Below are 22,286 nucleotides of genomic sequence, written 5' to 3'. Positions count from 1 at the left end.
TTTCCTCATTTGAAAAATAATGGAATTTCAGTCAATGATTTATTTGCTCATTATATCCCTCAGTATCAAAATTTTGATTAGTATAGAAACACTTGTCAAAATCAGTGTTATTGTTCATAAAATAAAACATTCTAGCAATATTTATGGGTTCACAACATTTTCATTCTTAGATGTCTTTAAAGATTAGATTAGAAATTATTAACTTAGGTTTTTGAGGCAGCGAACCTGTTATATAGTAGGGTTTTAGTACAAAGATTACTTTCATAAAATTGTAGGTTCTTATTTTGGGAGTACAGCCACTTCTTTCACTTCATACATTTTAATGTCTTATAATAAAAAAATATAAATCACATCCCATCATTATCACCCTCCTCAAATGCTATAGTACTTATTATCTATAACATTATTTTTAAGTCAATTGCAATCTTACACAATTCTCATCAATTTCTATGACTTTAACTACTATATTCAGTTTCTCAACAAATATTTAGGTGTTCACAAAGTCTCCAATCTTGGGGCTAGGAGCAGTTATTTATCCTAAGTGAGGATCATCCCCAAGTCATGAAATTTCTTTGGAATTCTCATACGTTGTATGATCCATAATTATTTGTTTAGTGGCTCACCCACTGTATACTTATAACATAGGCTAAGCATATTCAGTGGCACAAAATAATTGCCTTGTGCATATTTAATAAATGATGAATTGCCTTTCCTTCCTACCAGCTTCTTGTGGCTTCCCATTAATAGTACTAATAGTCTCTGACAACAAGATCTGGTTTCATACTAATCACACACACAAAAAAATAATAATTGCATTATACTAACAATAGCAGGATCTAATTAAATTAACTTATTTAAGTTTATGGTCTTTTATAAACATTATACATTTGACCTTCACAACACCATGATGAGATTGGGACTCTGGTTTTTATTTCACAGATGAGGAAACAGAAGTAAAGGATGTTAAGGGTGTATCTCTATAGATATAAATATTTAGGTGCAGATTTTAAAAATCTAAATTCAGATTCAGAATTTTTCATTCTTTTATTCCATCACATTCTCTTCCAAAAAAGTCATTACTTTTTAATTTGTAAGTGAATGTCATCTGTTGAATTTTATCAAATGATGAAACCATTATTAGGTATCTGGAATTAAAAGACAAAGCTGAGTGCATCACTTACTTAAAAATGGAACTATGCTGGTCAACCCCAGGTTCTCAAAACAGAGTATTCTTAGGTTTTGGGAAAAACTGGGAGGTCAGGAGATCTGTGAGCATTCAGATGTGAGTAGGTTGTTGTGACCTTTATTTTTTTTTTTTTTTTTTTTTCTTTTTTAAATTTTTTATTTTTTATAAACATATATTTTTATCCCCAGGGGTACAGGTCTGTGAATCACCAGGTTTACACACTTCACAGCACTCACCAAAAGTGACCTTTAGAAGCATGGTTGGTTAATCAGGTGACACCACTGTTAATTGGTTTGCATTTAGAATTTTGTTCATTGGGATGAGTTCAATTTCTGATGAGCCAACTTCCAGAAGGGAAAGGTTGACAATGGCTGACTTGAGGAGTCATGATCAAGACCATATAGGCTGGTAATAGTTAATTGATTAAATAAGTCTGAATCTTGTGTAGGTGGCTACTTGTTACTTTGATTACAGAACAAGAATTTCCCTCCATCTGTCCTCCTCCTCCATTTTACTCAAAGATTTTTCATCTCTGTACCCTCATGGCTTAGACAGAATTTTATATATATAGTTATTTTCAAAGACTGTGAAGTAAATGATTAGAAATAGAATGAAGTCATCTTGGACCTATCTTAGAATTTCTATCATGCATCTTTTTTTGTTTTCATTAGAAAGCCTGGTTTATTTCTCTAACACCTCCTATCTGGATCAGGTCCTAGCTTCCTATTTCCCTCCGGCTGTTTTTCTCTTTTGCCCCATTCTGTACTTAACAGTTTTACTTTATAAAAAATTCAGTGCTGTCACACTCTTGCCCAGAAGTAGTTACTGTCTAAACTACTGAACCAAGGTCAAAATTTCTAGTTTGTTACTGATGATCTCTCAGTGTTTCACAGTTAGTATACCCATTGTATCTTGTTATTCACTATTCTCCTGTCTGTGGCTAAGACATATAAAGGCACTATTCCTGGGATGTTTCTAATCTCTTACCACTACACTTTTGTTCATGCTTTTCCACTGTCTATAATACCTTTCCTCATTCCCCCATTTCTAGCCAGTGATACCCTATACCTGCTCATTACAGTTTCCTATTCATAAAGACTTTTCTGGTCCCCTTGTAATATATAATTTCTTCTTTTCTCTGAATCTACTTAGGCAATGATTGTGCCAGTTAGAGAAACACATTTTAAATTCTGTTCAGCAATGCAATTATTTTGTACTTTTCCTATTATTTATTTTATTATTCCAAATTGTGAGGAATCCATGAATTCTCTATCTTGTTAATCTCCTGGATACTCTGTTAAAGTATTGTGAACAAAATAGGTCTTAGCACATACATGTTGAAGTGAATTAACATATTTTAGAATATCTAAGTTCCTTTCTTTAAGAAAAGAAATCTTGGATTTTACCTGCTGGTACAGCTGAATCCACACAACTTCAGAGATGGGAAGGTAATGAATGGGTTGGGGTAAAAATGTCAATAATTTGGTCAAATAGTGTATATTTTTCTGATGATTGATATTTATGAATATTTGCTGCCATCCAAAAGATGTTTTATATAGTTAAAATGTATTATAATTTTTGACATTTGCTTGGGGTAATAGAAATAATTTTTGATTTATTTTTATCTTTATTTTTATAATGACATGTATTTGTGTTCAAACATATCCATGTACCTGTTTCTATATAATATAATAGTAAATGGTCATAGACCAACGTTTTTTAATTCCAGTGACTTTCTCACAGCATAGTTCTACTTAATACTAAAAATAAACAGAATTCTGAATTATGCTCATTACAGATAAGGCTGACTAGTTCCTAGTGAGAAAGCAGAAACCATTTTAGAGGTTGAAAATGTGGTGAAGAAGGGTAGTATCCACCATACAAAGAACACTTGAAAAAACAGTTAGCAAATGAAAGGGGTGTTTCAGTCTTCAGAATTTCAAAGCCAAGTTAGAAAAAAAAAAATTTTTTTTTTTTTGGAAAGGTGATACTCATGCACAAAGTATTCCTTAGTTCTTCCTAAAAAAATCATTGCCAAAACTTAACCTTCACCGCTTGTTGGTTAATAATTAAATTATAATAAGGAGCCAAGAATATGTATTGTATAAATTTGCACCTCTCAGCCTATGCACTTAAGTGTCCAGTAAGTATCGTTTTGGGGGAGAAAAGGCAAAACAATGAAGTGGCAGATGATAGAACAGTCTGCTTCCTGTGTAATATTTCTCAACCCTGTTAATGGTCTTCAAGCCAGCAGTGTCAGTATCACCTGCAAGCTTGTAAGAAATGCAGAACTTCAGGTTCCACCTCTGACATACTGAGTTTGATTCTGAGTTGAAAAAGGTCCCCAGGTGATTCATATGCACATTAAAAATTGAGAAGTACTCTATTAAGGATGGTTATTATGGGTGGTTCAGTTGGTTAAACATCTGCCTTTGGCATGGGTCATGATCCCATGATTGTGAGATCGAAGCCCACATCTGGCTTCCTGCTCACTGGGGAGCCTGCTTCTCTCTCTCTCCCTTTGTGTGTGTTCTCTCTCTAGCACTTACTCTCTCTCAAATAAATAAAATCTTTAAAAAAGGAGAAAGAGAAGTATTCTATTATGCTATGGATAGAAGCAGACCAAGGAATATTGGCTTTTTCCTCCTCTGTAGCTCTTTTCAAAAATATTTTAAAAGAATAGGGGTGCCCAGTGGCTCGGTAGGCTAAGCGTCTACCTTCAGCTCAGGTAGTGATCCCAGAGTTATGGGATTGAGCCCCATATTCCTGCTTAGCAGGGAGTCTGCTGCTTCCCTCTCTCTCTGCTCCTTCCCATCCCCCGCCCATTCTTTCTTTCTAATAAAATATTTTAAAAATATATTAAAAATAGCCCTATGGGCACCTGGATGGCTCAGTTGGCTAAGCATCTGACTCTTGGTTTCTGCCTAGGTCATGATCTTATGGGTCATGAAATGAAGCCCTGCTCCATGCTCAGAGGGGAGTCTGCTTGAGATTCTCTCCTTCTACTCTTTCCCCCATTCACACATGTGTGCTCTCTTTTTCAAGTAAATAAATCTTTTTAAAAATGTTGTTCTAATTACATTCCTGCTAGTTGTGAAGGGATTGACTAAGTGACTTTTTCAACCTTCCTTTTATGTTAGTGGGCTTGAGATTTGACTGTTGGCTTTTTTACTCGTGATCTGAATACCTGACCAGAATATACATACTGAAGATAAAACAGATCTTTTAATGCTAGTTAAGTTAAGCTAAATTTATGGCAAGAAAAATGCCTGGCACATTGCTGCATAGTTATCTTGGCCTCCTGCCAGGATTTATGTTTTAACACTTCCAGGATTAATGATACACTTCACATAAAGGATTATTTTTACATCTTGGTTTCCTGGATTGAACACAGTGGGTAAATTTTAAGGCCAAGTAGCAAGAGAACCTTTAGAAGGAGGTGCCACTTACTATGTGTGCTATTACAAATTATTATTGACTTTAAATGCTGGGTTTCTTTCATTCCCTGGATGTGGCAAAGAACATAATGTCTGATCAACTTTATGTGAAGGACTTTTAAATTTATCTCTAGAGTCTGAGAAGGAAGGTAACATCTGACGTTAACAGATGTACCAAAATGTAAACAAATGTTTTTAAATACTGAAGGAATATTAGAAATCATATACATATGGTATACTGTTGTTTTATTTTACTGTTATTGTGGAAATACGTGGTTCTTTTCAACACAGAGACATATTTTGCTCTTTATGTACTTAATCACCAGCAAAAATTTGATTAGATGATGCAAGCTTTCCTTACTGGAAGCCAAGGCATTAAGCTCTTTCGTGTAATTGTTTAATTACCATGCACCATTTTCATTGACAAGTTAATATAGCTTTCCATGGAAAGGAAGATATAATGTTTTATTTGTGTTTCTTATCTAATGAAAACCACTCTCTTAGATGGGCTAGTTTGGCAATTTGACTTAGGAAAAAGTATTACGGAATGAAGTTTTTATGTGAACAAGGAAAAGAAATTAACTTTAGTGCTCCTCTCATTGGTCTGCCAAATTGGAAGGACATTTTCAGCCTGATTATCATGTTCTAATTAGTCTCTGGAGGACATTTGTGGGCAATCGAGTCCTCATTAATGTGTCTTTTTCCTGTAACATTGATTTGTTCATTCGCCTTTCAGAGACTCGAATATAGAAACCAAAAATTGATGTGTGGTATTAATGTGCTTACAGATGTTGCCACCACTTACCCAGATAAGAAGTCCATCTTAATGTATATCACATCACTCTTCCAAGTTTTGCCTCAACAAGTGAGCATTGAAGCCATCCAAGAAGTGGAAATGTTGCCAAGGCCATCAAAAGTTACTAAAGAAGAACATTTTCAGTTACATCATCAAATGCACTATTCTCAACAGGTAAATGTCAAAAGAGTACCTAATATCAATGATATTTTCTATCGCATATACATTTTTAGTCCTCATATGCATAAATATCTATTTTATCTATGGGTATATGCATGATAAATATGTCTGCATAGCATAGCATGTGTATATACGCACATACATACACACAAATATATGTGTCTATGTAGCATAACGTGGGTATATATATATTATATGTATAATATGTATATACAGGCTTATAGAGTTTCTCTCTCTCTCTCTCTATATATATATATATATCTACCTATAGATAGATTATATTTTAACTGATATAATGGACCATAATATTGTTTTCAAAGCACATTATTAAAATTCTCTGCTGTTGATATGTACTATGTTATAGGAATGTGAAAAACAATATATTGCATTTCCATTATGCAAAATGAATTAAAATAAAAGATAGGCTCATATGTATGAAACTTAATATCAATGAGAGTAAAGAACAAAGCGAGTATGAGAGAAGGCAAGAAGTCTGTTTAATAATACTTTCCTATTTTTAGTGGCAACATACTGATGTATTAACAAATTTTCTTTACTCAAGGTAACATTTTTGATAAAAGTAGTTTATAATACTTTAAATAAAAGTTAAAGGGAGAATACATATGATAAAGATTTTGATGATTGTACAGGATCTAGTGGAATTCTTTTATGACATGGTTCTTGCTCCCAACAGTGGCTCTTTGGGGTGTTTTCTTTTACTTTTTTTTGACACAAACAATGATGAAAAAGCCTTAAAAAAAAAAAAAAGCTTTTAGCACAATTTCTGCCGAAGGTGTGGAAAGCTAATCTTAGGCCTAATTTTCTCACTCTCCTAAGCTAGTTCCATATTTAGCTTATGAAAGCTCCAGTCCTTTTCAGGAACTTGACTTGATGAATTCTGGTTTTGTTTACTTTGGGTTCAGAGAAAATTGCTTTTGGATGCCCATTTTTGCCAGACTGAAGAGCATCATCCCATACGAGTGCCAGAGCTGTGTCTGTATGGAATCCTTACAGTTAATCCCCGCCCTTATTCCTTCCCTGAGTACCTGCTCTCCACCATGACCCTGAGCACAAGAATTGTGCAAGTGTACCAGTTTGCAAGAGCACTGTGTGCATTTCAAATTAAATCTTTTGTCTCACTGTTTCCATTTAACATTTGTTTTTTCTAGTGTGTTGGAAAGCAGTCCTTCCAGGGTTACTTACGATGTCTCCTCCTCCCCTCTGTCCCCTTCCCCCAACCCTGCTCTGCAGATCACAGTCAGTCTAGCACAGGGCTATGAACGAACTCCTTCCTCTCCCAAGCCTCGATTTAAGAGCTATGCCTACACACAGGCTGCTTACGTCGCCACCTCTGAACCCACACGGAGCCTGCTTCCTTCACAGGTCTGTCAACATTTACTCTCTGTTCTAGAAACCAAAGTATTTCCTCATCCAAGAAAATGTAACATAGCTTTTGTTTGAATTATGCAGTGCCTTTTCCTCCTTCATCAGGAGCAGTTTCATATTACCAGTTGTGTTAGATGTTCTCACATGATGCTGTTTTGTTATTGTGACTCCCCTAGGTTTAACATAGGTTGATTCTTCATGAATGGGGATTCTTATAATAGTGGGTGTGTGCTTTCATTATATAATTTACCTGTAAGGTTCTCTTTCATAAAGGCTACCAATGGTTATACAAAAACATCATTAAAGGTTGATATATGTAATTTGTAAAAGAGTGGGGAAGTGGATGAAATTCACTAATCACACTATTTGGGGAGATTTTTCTAGATACCTGATACCTAAAGGAAACATACACTCCATATAGATGTTTTATTATATTTTCATTATATAAAAAATATATTTATACTGTTTAAGAAAAATATAACTGCAGAGCCACCTGGGTGGTTCATTCGGTTAAGGGTCTAACTTGTGACTTCAGCTCAGGTCATGATCTTTGGGTTGTGAGATTGAGCCCTGCATCTGGTAATGCACTGGGCATGGAGCGTGCTTAAGATTCTCTCTCTCCCTCTGCCTTCCCCCTAAAAAATGAAAGGAAAATATAACTAAAAGCTTTTTTCATATAATACACTTTAATTTGACTAATTTAAATGTGTATATAACACGCTCTGTACTATTTATACAAGAATATCCGTCACACCCAAACCAGGTTAGGTTCTATGTACCATTTAACACTTTCCACATAAGGAAGCTTCTCAGTGGAGTTCTCCATTATTTCAGTGTCATAGGAAACCTTAAAACATAAGAAATTATAGCCTGGTATATGTTAGCACATGGAAATGAAATGTGCTTGACTTGTGAAATTTATTAGAAATTCTTTTTAGGGGGCGCCTGGGTGGCTTAGTGGGGTAAAGCCTCTGCCTTTGGCTCAGGTCATGATCCCAGGGTCCTGGGATGGAGCCCTGCATCTGGCTCTCTGCTCAGTGGGGAGCCTGCTTCCTCCTCTCTCTCTGCCTGCCTCTCTGCCTACTCGTGATCTCTGTCTGTCAAATAAATAAATAAAATCTAAAAAAAAAAAAAGAAATTCTTTTTAGAAGAAAACTCTTTTGTTTTGTAGAGCAATTTGAAAAGCTCTTAATGGAGTGACTTTGTCAAAACTAATTATGAATGAGAATTTTGAAATTCTTATATGGTGAAAAAAGTGTGCGTGTTTGGAGGCTCATTGATTTTTTAGAATCATGGTTGTATTTAATTAGTGATTATTTTACACAACTAATTTATGCATAAGGATGAAAATTTTTAGCACTCATGGCTTCCTCCAGGGAAGCATAGTTCAGGGCATAGTTAGGCCCTCTGCCCTTGGCTAGTTTTCTGGCAAAGTTGAACAAAGGAGACTGGCTGAGAGCATTTGTGTGACTCAGCCTCACTTTCAGTTAAATTCCCATCCATGTTTTTACAAAGGTTAGTTGTATAATCTTGAACAAGAGGACTTAATCAGTTTTTTCATTATCAGTAAATAAAAATAGTTCGGCCACTCATTACTGAGTGTTTCTCTAAGCCACATTGTATGCACATTGTATGAACTAAGGAAATCCTTATAACAACTTTGGAGAGGTGGGAGATGCTATTTTTATCTGCCTTGAAGTTTCCTGTATCTTTTTCCTTTTCTTTCTCTCCTTCTTCACCCCCCCCCACCCTCCTGAGCACGTGACTCTCCAGACTCTTGTCATCACCATTCTCCCATCCTCCAAGTCTTAAAGAACAGGGGTGCATCCTAAAACAAAGGAGCGTGAGCCAAGACAAAGAGATGAATTCTTTTTCCCCCTCATTATCACTTTATCGAGCTGCCTTTTCCAGAAGGTTTTCTCTGACACCTATTCTGGCAGCACATTTTTACCTCATTACCACCCCATTAAGGCATTGCTCAGGTATGACTCCTGAATGAAGTAATTATAAGTAGACCTCATTTTGCTAGACTCTATTTGTTCATTCTACCTTTGAATAAATACAAACTATATAATGCGTCACAAAATAAAAATATTCAACAAATTTATTTACCTATTTTATTTAGCATAAACCACTGAGATAAAACTAATGGCGTCTTTTAGAAAAGAAGCAGGAATTACAATTGATGAGGAATGATGTATCCTGCCCACTTCTAAAGGAAGCACCTCAGAAGATGATGTTACATGTTTGATAATTTCATGTCTTAATGATACCTAAATTTTTTTTTCCCCTGCGGTGTTTTTCAGAGGGGCTGAGCCTATACTGCTCCCTACAGATTGTATCTGATCCACTTCAAATGAGCTCAAGACCAGCCAAACTGGACTCCATGGGAGCCTTTCATTATAGAGTTGTGTACTTGGTCTACCAAGGGGGTGATGTTTTCCATAATAGAAGAGCGAGCTATGTGGGTGACTGTCCCCTCTGAGGAAAAAAGTAAAATTTGTGATCTATCTTAAAAGTTCCCGATATAATAGAAACATAAACTTTAAAAATCCTGTTTATACTGTGAGTTTGGAAATCTCTTGAGGTGAAGCAATCTGATCTACCTCAGGACCCCTACCTATAAATGAGTTTTTCTCATAATTTGCCAAGAAGAAATACTATCTGGTATGAACCCCTAGCATGCCCTCATTGTATCACTTTATTGCCATCCATCCTTGGCTGGAGGCCAATTTTTTATGGTTATACTTTTTAATTTATGTTTTTATGACTTTGATCATGCTTCTCATTCTACTCCTAATTTTATATCAAAAATACCCAGTATCTTTTCCACCTTCAATTTCTCTTTCTCTCCTTGAGCCTAAACCCATTTAAATCTCCTCTAGTGTATGTCACTTCTGAAACACATCAAGCCACTTTATCTTGTTAATACATTGTTCTGTGACTCTTTCGTTTATCACCTTTGTAGAATAGTCTACACTTTATTCATTCGTTTATATAGTCACAAATAATTATATTTCATTACCAATTCAAATGTCATCTTTTTCAGCTTCCAGGCTTTCCATCATAATTGAAATAAATTTTCCTCTAGCCTCTAGACTCATCAGGTTCTTCTCCATCTCTATTCTGTATCCCTTTCATTATCTGGCTCTTTTTTTCTGTTCTAACTCCCTTTGACAGCCCCTTTGAGCTCCCTTAAGAGCATCATGAAAGATACCTAGAGCCATGTGTTACACTCTTTTTGATCAATATGACTTTATTTCCTGGCTTCAAGCTGTATGCAGATGACCGTTGTTACATGTGTATTCACCAACTTCCAGTATCTTCTGAGTTACAGCCACATTTCCAGCTCTTTGGTATGTATCTATACCTAGGTGTCCACTGACTTCTTTTTTTTTTTTAATTTTTAAATTTTTATAAACATCTATTTTTATCCCCAGGGGTACAGGTCTGTGAATTTCCAGGTTTACAACTGCACAGCACTCACCAAAGCATATACCCTCCCCAATGTCCATAACCCCACCCCCCTTCTCCCATCCCCCCTCCCCCCAGCAACCCTCAGTTTGTTTTGTGAGATTAAGACTCACTTATGGTTTGTCTCCCTCCCAATCCCATCTTGTTTCATTTATTCTTCTCCTACCCACTTAAGCCCCCATGTTGCATCACCACTTCCTCATATCAAGGAGATCATATGATAGTTGTCTTTCTCCGCTTGACTTATTTCGCTAAGCATGATACGCTCTAGTTCTATCCATGTTGTCGCAAATGGCAAGATTTCATTTCTTTTGATGGCTGCATAGTATTCCATTGTGTATATATACCACATCTTCTTGATCCATTCATCTGTTGATGGACATCTAGGTTCTTTCCATAGTTTGGCTGTTGTGGACATTGCTGCTATAAACATGCGGGTGCACGTGCCCCTTTGGATCACTACGTTAGTATCTTTAGGGTAAATACTGTCCACTGACTTCTTAAACTTAGTATGTCCTGAAGGGAACTTTGTTTCATTGCTCACAAACCCATCTCTTGTCCCTTTTTGTTGTGTAAGTGAGACTATTACTCAGCAGGCAATGAGACTTAAATATGTGACTTTGTACTCTTTGGTCTCTTTATTGATCCGATATTCATTAATGAGATATACAAAGTCAGTTCCTTCTTTACAACATTGCTCCATTAAGCTCTGTCCCTGATGTTATGTCTTCTGATTTAGGCCCTTAATACACAACTTCTAGACTACAGAAATATCTTTGCAATCAATGTCACTGTCTTTATCTTAGTCCCCTCTAAATCAGAGTACATTTCCATATTAAGAACTTTAACAATATCATTCACAAAGCTTTCTTCACTTCTTTTTGCCTTTATAGCAGGTCCATTCTCTTAGATTTCATCAAGAAACTCCATGATCTAATATCTATTTATATTTTCATGTTTATTTCACAGTAGTCTATTTCATGTTTCCTTTACTCCAACCAAATTAAATCACTTGCTGTCTTCCGTAAGTGCCAAGCAATTTCCTATCTTAGCTTTCTTTTGTTCTCTCAGCCTAGAGTGACTTTTGACTTTTTTCACATTGGGTAGTTTAATCCAAATTTCAAGGCCTAAGCAATAAGTGGCAGATCCCAGATTCATGTTCAGTTTATCTACCTCCAAGTTAATGTTCTTTATAGTAACATTAAATTTTCTCTCTCTCTCCACCCCCACCTATATATAGGATTACTCACACATGGAGTATGTGATCATTTTTAAAAAGTGTTTATTTATTTGAGAGATAAAGAGAGAGAGCACAGGAGGGAGAAGCAGAGGAAAAGGGAGAAGCATACTTCCCTCTGAGCAGAGAGCCTGATGTGGTGCTCCATCCTGGACCTCAAGATCATGACCTAAGCCGAAAGCAGACGCTTAACTGACTGAGCCACGTAGGCATTCCTGTAATCATCTACACTTATTCTTTAATCACTTACTATGCACCAGGTATTATTATATGACCAAGTGATGTGTCAGTAAACAAACTTAAAAAAATAATTTGTGCCCTAAAGCATAGGCTTATGGGAGAGTCAAAATATGAATAAGATAAACATTATGAATAAATGAAACAGTATTTCTAGTAATATGCTAGTAATATGTATAAAGTAAAGCAAAATTTAGTAATAATTACAGTAGTTAGTGGTAAAAAGAAAAAAAATAAAAGAGAAAAGTAGAATATGCAGTATGTGACAGGTGGGGTCATCAGAGAAAGTAAATTTTGAGTAAAGACTAAAAAGAGGTGTGGGTCTCTGGGAGAAGACCAACCTCTGAGGAGGAATCAGAGGTGGTACAAAAATCCTGAGCTGTGGGGATACTTGGACTACTCAAGAAAAGGCAGCGGTGAGGGCACAGTGCTGGGAGATGGTGCCTGAGCTGTAATGGCAGACCAGATCACATAGGATGTGGTAAGTAATGGTAAGGACTTTGGTTTTCATTACTAGTGAGATGGAAGGCTGTTGGAGGAGTGACATCAACTCATATTATTTCAGCATGGCTGCTATGTAGGGAATAGACTAAATGGAGCAAGGGTAGAACCAAGGAAACAAGTTAGATTGCTATTGCAATAATCCATTCAGCATATGAGAGAGGGTTGGATCTGGGTTCTTTTTGTTTTTCCCTCTGTTAAATTTTTTTTAATATAAACTTTACTATCTTGACTGTTTTTAAGTGTACAGTTCAGGGTTATTAAGTACATTCATAAAATTGTACATTCATTACCACCACCATCTATCTCCAGAACTCTTTTCATCTGGCAAAATGGAAACTCAGTATCCATTAAGCAATAACTCCCATAACTTCTTCCCTTTAACCCCTGGTGACACTACCATTCTCTGTTTCTATGAGTTTGGCATTTTTCAAAAATTTTTGTTTCTTAGATTTTTATCTCTAATGAGATTATGCAATATTTGTCTTTCTGTAGCTGGCTTATTTCATTTAACAGAATGTCCTTCAGGTTCATCATTGTTGTCACTGGTGGCAGAATTTTTAAAAAAGATTTATTTATTTATTTTGGAGAGAGAGCATGAGGGCAAGGGCAGAGGGAGAGAGAGAAAAAGAATCTCAAGCAGACTCTCCACTGAGTGTGGAGCCCAATCTCCCAACCCTGAGATCATGACCTGAGCCAAAATCAAGAGTCCGACCTTAGCTGAATGAGCCACCCAGGTACCGCACAGATGACAAAATTTTATTACTTTTTAAGGCAGAATAATATTCCACTGGGTATAAGTACACATTTTCTTTTTCTATTCATCTGTTTTATGGACATTGAGATGGTTTCCATATCTTGTCTCTTGTGAGCAATGGTTCAGTGAACATAGGAGTGCAGATATCTTTTTTACTCTTTTCATTTTCGTCTGGTATATACCCAGAAGTGGGATTGCTGGGTCATATGGTAGTTCTATTTTGTTTTTTTAATTTTTGAGGAAATTCCACACTGTTTTTTATAATGGTTCTATCAATGAGCATGATGCATAGTAGTTGAATTCTAGATAATGTTTTGGACAACGTACAGAATTTGCTAATGCAGTATAGAACACTTTTTGCTGTATTCTTAGACAATATTTGTGTTATTTAAAAAAAAGGGATAGATAAAATTTCTAAGAGACATTAAACATTAATCACAAGTAAACTAGTACTTTATTACGTGAAAACCATGTGTTAAATTTAACTGATGAGTTGAATACCCTGGTGATATATGAAATTGTTGAATCACTATATTGTACAGCTGAAACTAATATAGCACTTTATTTTAAATAATTTATTAAAATCAAAACATACAAAGCTAAAAATAATAAATTTTTTAAAAATTAGTTGATAAGAAAACAAATAGCTTGTGAGATATAGGCATAGGTAACAATGTATATTAATTATAGATTAACTTAACCTATTACACCTGGTAAAATAGATCATAAATAATGGAATACATAAGTGTTACTAGTGAATAGAAAGAGATGAAAAGACCGAATCATAAGGTGTGATCATGTCATCTCTGAGCTGTCACCTCCATCACTCCTGAATTGGCTATCTACTGATGATACTCATATGGTTTCATTATAGTCTCCCAAATGTACTACATAAAAAAATGCGAATAATTCCCATAGCTCTTTTGCAGACTGATGAGTTACAGCTTTGGGCCGGGTTTACTTACTCCTGTATCTCTTCAGTATAACAGATATATGTGGCAGCCTTAGGCACCTTCTGTCTACTGTATCCCTCCCTCAAATGTCACCTCTGGTTCTTTCCATTGTACCACCATCCAGAAAGATGGACAGAGCAAAACATATGAACATTGTTCAACCTGAGATTTAAATAGTGTGGTCCTTCTCACCGTTTGGCCTTATCCTAATTGCATTACCTGCCCCCCCCCCATTTCTTTCATCTTGCTTCTTGTTAACATGCTTTAAAATGATCTAGTAAGTGATGGGATTTGAACCTAACAGCTTGGTCATTGAGCCTTTCTGTTTCATGATGTCTGGGATGTACCTAGTAGCAGAATTGGAGACCACCATTGCATCAAGATAATGAAGCACATGACATAGTGGGTATGAGTTAGGAAAGAATTCAAAGAACAAAGAATTACTGCAGGGTTTTGGCTTTAGCAGTAGGAAGAAAGTAGTTTCCACCAACCATGATAGAATAATCTGTAGGAGGAACTGTTTGGGTAGTAAGGTTAGGAGCTCACTTTTGAACATGTTAATCATTATTTATTTTTTAATTTTTAAAATTTGAGTTATAACTGACATACAGCATTGTGTTAGTTTTACATGTACAATATAATGATTTGAGATATATATATATATCAATAATAGAATGATTATAATAAGTCTAGTTAATATCTGTCACCATACATAATTATTTTCCCTGTGATGAGAACTTTTAAGATTTAATCTCTTAGTGACTTTCAAATATGCAATATGGTATTATTAACTATAGTCCCCATGCTATACATTATGTCTCCATGACTCATTTATTCTCTAACTGGACCTTTGTACCCCCTTCACCCTTTTGCCCACCCCCACCCCCTGCCTTTAGCAACCACCAATGTGTTCTCTGTGAATTTGTGTGTGTGTGTGTGTGTGTCTTACAATTCCATATATAAGTGAAAGCATACAGTATTTGTCTTTGTTTGACTTGTTTCACTTAGCATAATATCTCTAGGTCCATCCATATAGTTGCAAATGGCAAGATCTCATTCTTTTCCATAGCTGAACAATATTCCATTATATTTATTTACACTCCTTTTTAAAAAATCTGTTCATCCATCTGTAGACATTTAAGTTGTTCCCATATCTTGGCTCTTATAAATAAAGCTACAGTGGAGATGGTATACATATATCTTTGTGAATTAGGGGTTTTGTTTTCTTCAGGTGAATACCCTGAAGTGAGATTACTTGATCATATAGGTAGTCTATTTTTAACGTTTTGAGCAACCTTCATACTCTTTTTCCATAGTGGCTGCACCAGTTTGCATTCCTGTCAACAATGCATGAGGGTTCCTTTTTCCCCACATCCTCACCAGCACTTGTTATTTCTTGTCTTTTAGATAGCCATTCTGACAGGTGTGAGGTGATAGATAATTGTTTTGATATACATTTCCCTGATGATTAGTGATGTTGAGCATATTTCCATGCGTCCTTTCTCTGTCTGTATGGCTTCTTTGACAGGATATCTTCAGATCTTCTGCCCATTGCCCATTTTTAAACCCAATTGTTTATTATTCGTTATTTTTTTGCACTGTTGAGTTGCATGAGTTCTTCATATATTTTGGATATTAATCCCTTATTGGTTATATGATGTGCAAATATTTTCTCTCTTACAGTAGGTTTCCTTTGCTGTGCAGAAGCTTTTCAGTTTGATGTAATGCTAGTTGTTTGTTTTTGCTTTTATTGCCTTTGCTTTTAGAGTCAGAATCAAAAAATTATCACGAAGACCAATGTCTAGGAGATTACTGACTCTGTTTTCTTCTAGGAGTTTTATAGTTTCAGACTATTATCTTCAACTCTTTAATCCATTTTAAGTTAACTTTTGTGTATGGTGCAAGATGATGGTCCAGTTTCATTCTTTTGCTTATGGCTGTTCAATCTTCTCAACACCTTTCATTGAAAAGACTGTTTTTTCCTCAGTCTATATTCTTAACTCCTTTGTCTTAAATTAATTGTCCATGTATGCATGAGTTTATTTCTGGAGTCTCTTTTCTGTCGAGTGATTTATGTGTCAGTTTGTCAGTACCATACTCTTTTGATTACTATAGGATTGTAATAGAGTGTGAAATCAGGGAGTATCATGTCTATCATTCTATTCTTCTTTCTTAAGATTGCTTTGGTGATTAAAGGTTTTTAATAATTCTGTAAAAATTTTAGAAGTGTTCTAGTCTGTGAAAAATGCCATTGGAATTGAGATATGGATTACATTGAGTCTGTAAATTGCTTTGGGTAGTATAGACATTTTAACAATATTAATTCTTCCAGCCCATGAACATGGAATGTAGTTCCATTTATTTGTGTCTTCTTCAGTTGCTTCCATCAGTGTTTTATAGTTTTCAGTGTACAGGTCTTTCATCTCCTTGGTTAAATTTATTCCTTGTTAGTGTATTCTTTTTGATGTGATTGTAAATGGGATTGTTTCCTTTATTTTTTCTTTCTAATAGTTATTAGTGTGTAGAAACACAGTGGATTTCTATATGATTTTGTATCCTGGAACTTTACTGCATTTATTCATTTCAACAGTTTTTTTTTTTTGGGTGTTTCTTTGGTAGTCTTCAGATTTTTCAGTGTATAATATCATGTCATCTGCAAATAGGGGCAGTTCTATTTGAATTTATTTTATTTCTCTTATTTGCCTAATTCTTCTGGGTAGGACTTCCTGTACTATGGAGAATAAAAGTGGGGAGAGGGAGCATTCTTGTCTTGTTCCTGACAAGTCAGCTTTTCACCATTGAGTATGATGTTAGCTGTGGTCTTGCCATAGTTGGCCTTTATTATGTTGAGGTATGTTCCCTCTGTACCCACTTTGTTGAGAGTTATTATCATGAATGGATGTTGAGTTTTGTAACACTTTTTTCTGTGTTTTTTTGAGATGATCATGAAATATTTATTTTTCCTTTTCTTGGTGTGGTGTAGTACATTGAAAAAGTTAATCTTGAGATGCTCATGAGACTTGAATATATATGCATAAATCTGGGTGTCCCAGATCAGAGTTCAGAATAATTTGGAAGTCTTTAATAACATACATAGTATTTAAATGCATTCATCTGGATGAGATTACCTAGGAAAAAAAGTATAGAGAGGTAAGAGGTAAGAGATTTAACCAATACTTAAAGATGGGAAGGAACCAGCAAAGGTGATAACAAGGATGGACAGAAAGAGGAGAGGAAAAAGGAGAAGGGTATGGTATTCCAGAATCCAGAAGAAAGTGTTTAAGGGCGAGGACATTATTTAACAGCATTAAGTATTGCTGATTAGTTCAGGTAACACTAGAAATTAACCACTGAAGTGTCAGCGAGTTAGGGTCCCTGGGAAGTCCTCATGATATAGTAGTTTTCACAGTGGAATTACTAATAGCACGTCTGTTCACTTAAATACTCCTACGACTTTTCTCTCTTCCTCCTCTGCTTTTAAGAACTCATAATTATACTGGGCTCACCTGGATAATCTAAGAAAGTCTACTTATTTTAAGGTCACCTGCTTAGCAAACTTAATTCCATCTGAAATCTTAATTCTTCATTGCCAGGTAGTGTAACATAGTCACAGGTTCCAGGGCTTAGGACGTGGACATCTTTGATGGAGAGTGTTTTCTGCCCTCTGCTGTCTAATACCCTGGGATGCAAATCTGAGGAAGGCATCCATTACCTGCAAGCTAACAACAAAAGTGGTATCACCAGGCTTTTCTCAGATGCCCCAAGGTCAAATTGTTCCCTTTCTCCTTTGTTGGCTGTGCATGAGCTTCTTCCTTCCTCCAGAAGTATTGTGAAACCACCCTTAGGCCAAAAACTACATAGAAGAAAAAGAAACAGAGAAAAAAAAAACAATGAAGGACATACCTATATTTCTGCCTCTAAAGGCCTTATTGATCTTTGTTCCTTGCTCAGCTTAGGTTCCAGATGTCCACATTGATTTAATAAATATTTCGACCTACAAACAGTGTCTTCTTCTCTCTAGTAGCTCACAAAATAAAGGAATGAGGCTTTAGAAAGTTACCCATCCTTTGCTTATGCTCATAATTTTTTAAGAACAAAAGGGAATCATACTCCTAGCATTCTTGCAAAAGAAGCACCAACAAAAAAGAGGGCACCTCTCATCTTTTACTAACATTTGCAGTTTTTAAAAGACTTTTGATTACATATCTCATTTGACCAGGACAATGAACCTGTCAAATGATTTTATTAGACTCATATTTTAAAGTAGGAGGAATTTAATGGAATAAAGGATTTGGTTAAGCGGTGAGTAACTGGCAGAGCTGGGACTCAAGCCAGGTGTTGTGACCTCTAGTACAGCTTTGATGTTTGACTATTTCAGACTCCCAGCCGCATCAGCCATAGGGTCTATACCTCTCTTATCAGCATTCTCCTTAGTCTTTCAATATTTGTAAATACTGAAAAACATTTGGAAAGAAAAATAAATCTTTTTTTTCCCCTCACTGTCTGATGAGCAATAGCTTTTCTGATTCCTACCAGCAACAGGACAAGTAATTTTATCAAGGACTAAAAATAGCTTTTGTAATAATGAAGGGGAAAACCATATTTGAACCATATCTTTGAAAGAGTTAAAGTTGAAGTCTGGAAAAACAGAGTTATCTTTAAATATTTTAGATGGTAAATACAAAGCAGAGGGGTAGGTGGAGATACAGTGGATAATACTGTATATTGCTAGAAATGCCATTTAGATAATCACAAAATAGAAGGAAAAGAAGCACCCATCATACGAAGTGCTTATGTCCTCAATGTTTATGTCTATTTAGGCATAATCCATGCTTCTCAGAGCTTCAGTTTTACCCCTAAAATGATCCAGTTCTACGGTTTCATCTACCCGCTGACTGGTAGTTCCCACAAGTAGGTGTCTTACCATAACCTCAACTTTAATATTTTGAAGATGACCTCATCATTGCCCATGAGGCTAGGAGTCTCTGCTGACATTTATTCCCACTCAAGCTTGAACCCATCCAGCCATGTGTGATTCCTTTCTGAACTTCTTCATACCTAATTGGGTCTTCATTTCTTCACATTTCCACTGTGGATTATTTCTAACAGCTTTTCCTTCCTGTCTGTTAACCTGGATTTCAAGACTTTCTTAGATCTCTTAAACCTTGCCAGTCTGCTCTATGACTCTTCTCCTTTGTATGCTCCCCCTTACATCCTGATCTCTAGAATATGCGTTTACTTACGCTATCCCATTAGTTTGCTTCCTCCTGCTGTCAGGCATAGAAGACAGTTTGTACATTCTCTCACATCTGCAGCAGCTTTACCCTAAATGGCATGTTTTAGGAGTTGAATGATTGAAGACAGTACTGTCATCAAAAATTTCTACATGTCAAATTTTGTTTGACTTATTCTTACTATAGGATATGCAGAAATAGGGGGCTTGGGTGGCTCAGTTCGTTGAAGTTGCCTTTGGCTCAGGTCATGATCCCAGGGTCCTAGGATCGAGTCCTGCATCGGGCTCCTTGCTTGGCAGGGAGCCTGCTTCTCTCACTGCCTCTGCCTCTCTGCCTGCTTGTGTGTACTCTCTCTCTCTCTCTGGCAAATAAATAAAATCTTTAAAAAAAAAAGGATATGCAGAAATATGATTTAAAAATCAACAGGATAAAAGTCAATTAAAATTAAGTGGCACCTTTGCCATCATGTGTATGCCACCATGTGTGTACACATGCTCATAAAATTGTAAGTATTTGCAGTTTTCCTTACTCTGAGAGAGACTGAGCATCTTTCCATGTGCATAAGAACCAGTAGGGTTTCTATTTATAGAGAATTTTCATGTTTCCCAATTTTTGTCAATTGGAATAGTGTATTTCTGTTCAGTTTTCAGGACTCACTTCTATATTAAATACATTAACCATTTTCTGTGACATGAAATACAAATAATTTTCACTGTTACTTGTCTTTTGAATTTATTTGTGGTATTTTTCTCCATTGAAAATATTATTATTTTGTGTTGCTGGGAATTCTTTTATCTTGTATTTTATGGCTTTTTTGTTGGCAGCAGAGAGGTCATATTTATAAAGGGCTCTGCTTTTGGAAGAATGCTTTAAAAAGATTCTCCCATCGATTCTTCTGGTTCTTTTTTTAAACTTTGATTCTACTAAAACTGGTGCAAGTTGCAAAGTTGAAAACAATTTTAATTGTTTTCCCAGAAGCTGCTTAGTTGTTGAAACCATCTACTGGTTGATGCATGTTTATCATAATCTAAATGGATGCCTCTTTTAAGAATGAGGGAGTATTTCCTAGAAACTCCCTAGCATATTTTCCCTTACAGATTTTAAAGACAGGAGTATGTCACATCTTTGTGTCTAAACCAATAAGGGGAAACAGAATATACTACCATGATTGGTTTAGACCCATCAAATCTCATCCATCTTTGAATCATATAGCCAAATGGAACAGGGCCATTCCTCAATCTGATCAGGTGCTATTAGGAAGCAGAGAAGGAAATGGATATTGTATAGGTAGCCAGCTGTTTAAGTTAAACTATCTTAGGGCTTGATGGAATTTGTGTCCCAGGCCACAAATTGCACTCTCACCCTGAAAGTAGTTGAAATAGACAACGACATGCCTTTGATACTCCAAAAGCAGGGAAACAGTCACTTATGAAACCGCGTTTACGCAAAAAAGCATCCAGTTTTTGGAAAGGAAAGTACTAGTTGAGCAAAGAAAAGGGAGCCCAGAGTCTGACACCAGAGACCAAAGTTCTCATTCCAGCTCTGCCACTTTCCAACTATGTGGCTTTGAAAAAGTTTCTTGCTGTTTCTGGGCCTGAGCTCCTCATGTGTTGGTATGGTAATCATATCTAACTCATAGTGCTGCTAGGAGGATTAGGTAAAATGAATTATATAAAGACCCTTCCATGGTCCAGGCATGCTGTGGCTTCTCAAAAACTGAGACCAATTATCATGCTTACTACTTTAAGTACTTTGGGAGTTAAATGAAATTTCATGGTCTGACCTGAGGACCTTATTACATTTTACTCAGGTTGATGGGAAGATATAGCCTGGGTTCTAAACTGATTTATAAACAAACTTTTGAATTGAAACCTGTGTAGAGTTTGGCAACTCTAGGAGTTAATATACTGGATAAAGGATTCTTTCTTTTTTTTTAAGGATTTTATTTATTTATTTGGCAGACAGAGATCACAAGTAGGCAGAGAGGCAGGCAGAGAGAGGAGGAAGCAGGCTCCCTGTGGAGCAGAGAGCCCGATGCGGGGCTCGATCCCAGGACCCTGAGATCATGACCTGAGCTGAAGGCAGAGGCTTTAACCCACTGAGCCACCCAGGCGCTCCTAGATAAAGGATTCTAAGGAAAAGGATGTACTTTGTAATTCTAAAGAAGCTGAGAAATAATCTTGGAACCCTGTGAAGTAGAATATAGCAATGCTTCCTTCTAAAGCAGAGAAAAGCACCTATAGGTGGTTTTAGGCCCCATGTTTTTTTGTAGGGGGTAGGTAGAGGAAGAAGAGATTCTTTACTCCATCCATGCCATCGGCCCCTCCCAATACAACTTGTCCCTTAGCCGGAACACAGATTGTACGGAAGAATTGGCAGACAGAGGGTACAAAGCCAGCCAGTGGGGAGCACTCCTTAGATTAAGAGCACCATTGATCTCCTTCATGGAAGCTTTTATACTTTCTGATGTCACTGAACAAGTGACCTAGAAACAGAATTGTCAGGTTTGAGCTTAGCTCTAAAGATCGATGCACTGATGATTTCCATGTAGAATTTTGAAACTGGAAGGGCTGGGGGACTTTAGAAAGAACATAGGTAATGATATTACTTGGAACAAATACACACTTACCCTTCATTTTTTTAAATCTATAAAATGGAAAAGGGGGAAAAAAGACCCACGTGGCTAAATAACACTATCTAAAATGTTTCTGAATTTTTCAGTGTCTGGTAGACAAAAGTCTTATATTTAAAGACAGAGTTTTGAGTCACATATCTTAATATTAATAGTGTAGATTCTGTTCATTTACTTAATCAGCATGCATTGAATGTGGACTATATAGCAGAACTCTTCTAGTTCTTGAATTGTTCAACGAATAAGATGGAAGTGCTACCTACTTTCATGAAGTTT

General features: G+C 36.1%; 1 protein-coding gene across 3 annotated transcripts in view; it reads left to right on the top strand.

Annotated features, from left to right (window-relative positions):
* Positions 1 to 22,286, top strand: part of DMD (dystrophin) — a 2,119,021-nt gene that overhangs the window by 497,756 nt on the left and 1,598,979 nt on the right. For all 3 annotated transcript variants that reach the window (XM_045089435.1, XM_045089434.1, XM_045089436.1), the window contains exons 8-9: positions 5,412 to 5,593; positions 6,851 to 6,982. In XM_045089435.1, coding sequence (XP_044945370.1) covers positions 5,412 to 5,593; positions 6,851 to 6,982 — 314 coding nt within the window. The remainder of the gene's footprint in view (positions 1 to 5,411; positions 5,594 to 6,850; positions 6,983 to 22,286) is intronic.

Source organism: Mustela putorius, unplaced genomic scaffold (genome assembly GCF_011764305.1).
Source record: "Mustela putorius furo isolate JIRA1106 unplaced genomic scaffold, ASM1176430v1.1 tig00003836_pilon_pilon_pilon, whole genome shotgun sequence".
Taxonomy (NCBI): Eukaryota; Metazoa; Chordata; class Mammalia; order Carnivora; family Mustelidae; genus Mustela; species Mustela putorius.
Note: the sequence above shows the minus strand (reverse complement) of the source record. Positions and strands in the feature narration are given on the sequence as shown.